At 41.6% G+C, this 5,176-nt stretch overlaps 1 protein-coding gene across 2 annotated transcripts; it reads right to left on the bottom strand.

The window, feature by feature from the left end:
- Window positions 1-93: 93 nt before the first annotated feature.
- Window positions 94-4,772, bottom strand: casp3a (caspase 3, apoptosis-related cysteine peptidase a). 2 transcript variants are annotated; one of them, XM_040186180.2, is made up of 6 exons: window positions 4,407-4,772; window positions 3,927-4,066; window positions 1,885-2,013; window positions 1,634-1,809; window positions 1,434-1,545; window positions 94-1,342 (listed from the first exon to the last, which is right to left on the bottom strand). In XM_040186180.2, the coding sequence occupies exons 1-6, from the start codon at window positions 4,454-4,456 to the stop codon at window positions 1,113-1,115; spliced, it is 837 nt and encodes a 278-aa protein (XP_040042114.2). In that variant the 5' UTR covers window positions 4,457-4,772; the 3' UTR covers window positions 94-1,112. The 2 variants fall into 2 exon arrangements, with proteins under 2 accessions (XP_040042114.2, XP_077965378.1); XM_078109252.1 differs by lacking the exon at window positions 4,407-4,772 and adding an exon at window positions 4,223-4,298.
- Window positions 4,773-5,176: the final 404 nt, after the last annotated feature.

Below are 5,176 nucleotides of genomic sequence, written 5' to 3' on the forward strand. Positions count from 1 at the left end.
CACATTTAGGAAGCTTTAATAAAGTACTTTTGTAGATCAAACCGGCGGCTTTGCAGGGGATTGATACTAAATCAGTGACAGCTGTACAACAGAGAAGGAAAAGTGTTTATTTATCAGAAAAGAAAAAAAAACATTCCACAAACCTCAAAGTATCACTGGTTACAAAATAGTGATATAAAAACAGCCAGTGGCAATTCCCATAGCAAAGTTGTGTATTGCTATGACATAAAAACAGTGATTTGTCTACACTAAAAGTGATTTTCGGCTAGTTTGCCGTAAATGTTAATATTTACTCACTAATGACCAGCACCTGGATTCTTACAAAGATTTGTGATGGGCAATCATTGTTGCAAAGTGAAAAAGAACCCAGTTTGTGGTTTTAACGTTTAAAAAAAAAAAAAAAAAACATCTTTTCCTCAGATGAAATGTAAACATGTATTCAAGTATGGATCTGCGCAAATGAAAGCATCGTGCAAGTAGGCTGGCTTTTCTCATCCATTCTATGAAACCGTAGGAAAAAACCCAAAAACATAATTCACAATAGCTTTCTAGGTGTTACTGAATTCACTAGACAACATTATCCTTTAATTTACTTACCAAGTGCACCATTCATGAAGCCTAATATTTCAGTGAATGATTGATTAGTTTAGTCTTAACCTTTAAGTCTTGTCACTTTTAAAAACAAAAAAGAAATGACATGATCCTGTCATAGTACAATAGTTTAGAAACTTGAGTCAAACCCATCCATGTTTTCATAATCAAACAAATATAAAAAGATCGTCAAACTGGCTCCCAATACATTTCCCTGAAAGGTGTTTGATACAAAGAGGCATTAATTATAAGGCTCAATTACATTCGATAATTTAGATTCATGGTATATTTACTCCCATTAAGTAACCTATTATTTTAGGTTGAATCTTTACAAGTGAATTCAAAATGGTTATAAAAAAATAAAAAAAAGGGAAAAAAAATGCAGACTCAACGCTTCACAGCTCAGAGCAGGACTCACCACAGAAGGAACCTTATAATGTCAAGCTTTTGAAATGTGCCTGTCACATCTCACAAATATGTGAGCTGAACTTTAAACTAAAAATGGCCTTTCTCTCGCAACATCAAGGGGAGAAATACATCTCTTTGGTCAGCATTGACACAACGCATGGGATTTGTTTCCTTGCATTAAAGTCGGGGGAATTGGAGACAGACTCAAACGCCACCGCCACCTTGTGGTTGACTCGAACCATGATGTGCTGGAGCTCCAATTCTTTTCCATATTTGCTGATCATGTCACACAGCGACTGCATGAACCAGGACCCAGTTGTAGTGTTCCTCCATGAGTAGTATCCTGTAGGCAGATAAGTAATGGAATAAGTGAATGTTAAGTGAAAAAGCGTAACAAGTAGTCTAGAAGACTGTGTGCGTGTGCGCTCATTAACCTGGCGCGGTGGAGAAGGCATAGAGGAAGTCTGCTTCCACGGGGATCCTGGTAGTTTCATCTTTTACACTGTCTGCTTCAATGCCCGGATCTAGCTCTGTGCCTCTGCAAGCCTACTCGACGTGTAAACAAAAACAAGACCAGTGTAAACATTTGATCAGGGCCCAAGACAAGAAAAACCTAAAAGAACCCGTACAATACCTGGATAAAGAAGAGTTTGGGTTTTCCCACCAATGACTTGCAGCGATCACCTCGATAAAGGGAGGTCAGACTCTTAAGCGGCACAGGGCCGTCCGTACCAAAGAACAAGTCCCCATCTCCATGACTCAGCAGAACGCAGACAAACGAAGCAGAGCAGCTGTGATCTTGCTTCGACACTAAAAAAAACAAAAGAAGGGTTTAATACACAATGACAGTAAAGACATACATTGTCTCTTCTGCAACAGACTTACCAGATGTTAAAACGTGTTGTATCTGCGCGACCGACTGGTCATTGTAAACCTTCACTTTATAGCCCAAATTTCCAAACACTTTCATCGCGTTGGCAGCGTCTACATCGGTGCCGTTTCGTTGATTCATCCCTACAAAAACAAAAGAATCCAGTTCATTGATGTGTTAAGCATTATTTTTTACTATTTGGTAGCACCTTCTGTTTGTTGTTCAGAGCCAGGGACGCTGGAGGACTTTTTTGTTTGACTCAACCTGCACAAACTTGTACGGTGCACCTTTTCTTATTGGTATCGACATCTGGTGACCTCACATTTGCTAAAACATATCGGCAACTTAATCAGCCAGAAAAGGAACACGTGCACAGCTGATGACACACTGACTGCTGGCTGAATACCATTCAACGTCGTGCAGTCATGGACGAGTGGGACACAAAACAGAACCGTTGTTAACGTTGTTATTAACGCCTGTGTTATGCAACAGGTAGTTAAATACAAAAGATGCCTTAAATGAATAATTAATAAAACCATTGCGGTTAAGCTTTAATTCAATTTTAAACATTGTTTTGGAATCTCTTGCCGTTCACAGATGTAGAAACACTTTGTGTTCAACTCCGACCTTCTTTACCCAGTGAGGTTTGGTGCTTTCCTACGGTGTTTGGTGGATCGTGAGAGTATTAATAGAACTATACAGAGTTAAACTAAGTATAGAGCAGACAGCCATGTTGCGTGCCATTAGACGACCTCGTCCAGCCCCCAGGCCAACAGTCGCTCACTGGATTGAACACGGCTGTAGTTTGTTAGCTAGTAAAACGTGTCACCGGCTTTGTTTCACAAACAGCGGTTACGCAAATCTGGCTCTTTGACAGAATGCCCCAAGTCAGAAAAGTGCCTGGGGATTTACAGTAAACACGCATTCACCACAACAGGAATATTTGTTTGACCCGTGTAATATATGATGTGCGCTTGGAACATTGTTGTCTCAGATGTCATGTGTACATTGTTGTCTCAGATGTCATGTGTACTTAATCCTGCTAGACGGGTTTGTGAAACACAATTCTGACGGGAAAAGAGATCAGTAACTCTGATGCAGATCAAACTGTATTCACTGATATGCAGTCTTCTAAGAAACATTTTGTACAATTCAGCTTTTTATTCACAATGAATAAAAGTTTTCACACATCTGATTCTCCAACTACTGTGGACATCGGGCATTTCTATCCAAAAGGAAGTCAAATTCATTTTAGTGCCTTACGGGCAGAAGGTGATGAACACACGCAAAGTCTCACACGACAACCACCCAAGCGAAAAGAGGAACTAATCGAAGCATGAGCTTGCATGAGACGCACGCCGAGTCGCTGCGAATCATGTGCATACCTGAACTTCCTGAATAGCCGCTGACAGTTTGCTGCATGAACGGTCTAATGAAATTAAATGATGATACACACCGGGAATAGTACAACCGCCTGCTTGTTCTCATTTTCACCAAAGCAAACAGCTGGACAGCTTTCTTTGCCCAACAAACTGGCTTGGGATGCGGTTAAATGGGATCCACAGCAACAAGAGGAAATTGGGTCCCCTGAGCACACTCGTGTCTTCTCACGAGGTGTGTCTGCGAGGTGATTAACCCCCGTCATGGTGCTGTCAACACCAGGCCACATTATCGTCAGACCTGCGGTCTGGCCACAGTGAAGTTTGGACGGTAAACTGCTGTAAACAATGAAGGATCCATCAGCCTCCCCGACCACAGCTAGCGCTCCCCCTGCGCCCAATGAAATATCTAACAACGCTTATTAAACATTGGATCCGCCGGCTGCTTTGGTTTACATCTACGGAGCCAGTCATAATAAAACATTCTGAAATTCTTTAGCTGTACATCTGTGTATAAAAGTGCCTGTTGGGATAATTATTAGTTATTGTGTTAAAAGATTAATTTGACAAAAAGTACGTAAATATTACCTCCAGATGCTTTTTAAAAACTCGCAGCGGTTTTATTCACATTAATTTACAACTGCTTTGACCAGAAAAAAAAGGTAAAATATAAACACCTGTTCCTCGGTCAAAGTTCTTGTTGTTGATGATGATGCACTGGCCGATGCTGGGGAAACTCAGGCTGTATCTGAAGCTGTGGACGTTGGGTTTAGCGTCCACTTCCTCTGGGGCAGAAGCTGACGAAGACACCTCCGACCTGAGGGAGAACGAAAACACATGAACACCAGTAAGACAACACGTTATACGCAGTGCTCGACAGAAAGGAAGGAGGGATCCTTTATTAGGGCCAAAGGCCTCAGTGCCGAATGCATCGCGCGTGATTCAAAGCTATTAACAGTCCGGCTGTACACACCTGAACACAACATTTAACAATAAGCGGGTAATGTGCTGCTAACGGGCTTTAAAATGTTACGGAAGAACAGCTCGCTCATCTGCGCATGTCCGTCGTCTAGCGGAGTACAACAATGAGCGCGCTGGTAACCAACGTTAAACATCGCCGACTAGCTAACAGATAAAACACATAAACCGGTACTCACTGCTCACTCTTCGCGTCCGTGCGGTCTTCTCCGGGTCCGTTTACCGACATGTTTCGGATTCGGAGAAGTAACCTCACAGCTAAAGTACACACCCTGTGAAACCCGGCAGACGGATAGATGCTAACGCGAGTTAGCTAACGGTGGAGACCAGCAGATGTTGACGTGACGCGCAGCGGCGGAGATGCGCTCCTTTTAATACCTAACGCCCCCCCTGAGGGAGGGGCGGGTTCTTACTGTGGGTTCTCCAAGGGAGGGGCGGAGCCATGTTCCATAGAACTATACAGAAACTTAACGTCTTGTATGACTGTATTTCCGGCACCAACATCTTTTTTTCCAAAACACAGGAATTTGTGAAATTTCTACTGTGTCGAATTCAGACTAAATTCACCATGGTGACTAAATCCCCCAAATTCCCAGTAAAAAGTCACCCAGTCACTCTTTCTGAGGCTGATACGTCTTCTTTCTTTATGTGTAGATTTCAGTAGAAGTCAGTAGTTATTTCTTCTCATAAATATTCTGGAGGACAAAATGGACTTTTATAGTTACGCTCTCCCACAAAATCACCCAGTGATTGTTTTCGATACTTTCACAGTATTTATATAGCACTTAAAAATGCTTAAAATTTGAAAAAGGTTTTAATTTAAAATGGTACCTCTAAGGTTCTCCAATTTACGCTAATTTAGTAACAGATAAATATAATACATCTTTAGAGATTTAACAATTTAACAACTACCTCTCAACTACGTAAAGTATCACCAATACCACATAAG

This window comes from Gasterosteus aculeatus, chromosome 9 (genome assembly GCF_964276395.1).
Source record: "Gasterosteus aculeatus chromosome 9, fGasAcu3.hap1.1, whole genome shotgun sequence".
Lineage (NCBI taxonomy): Eukaryota > Metazoa > Chordata > Actinopteri > Perciformes > Gasterosteidae > Gasterosteus > Gasterosteus aculeatus.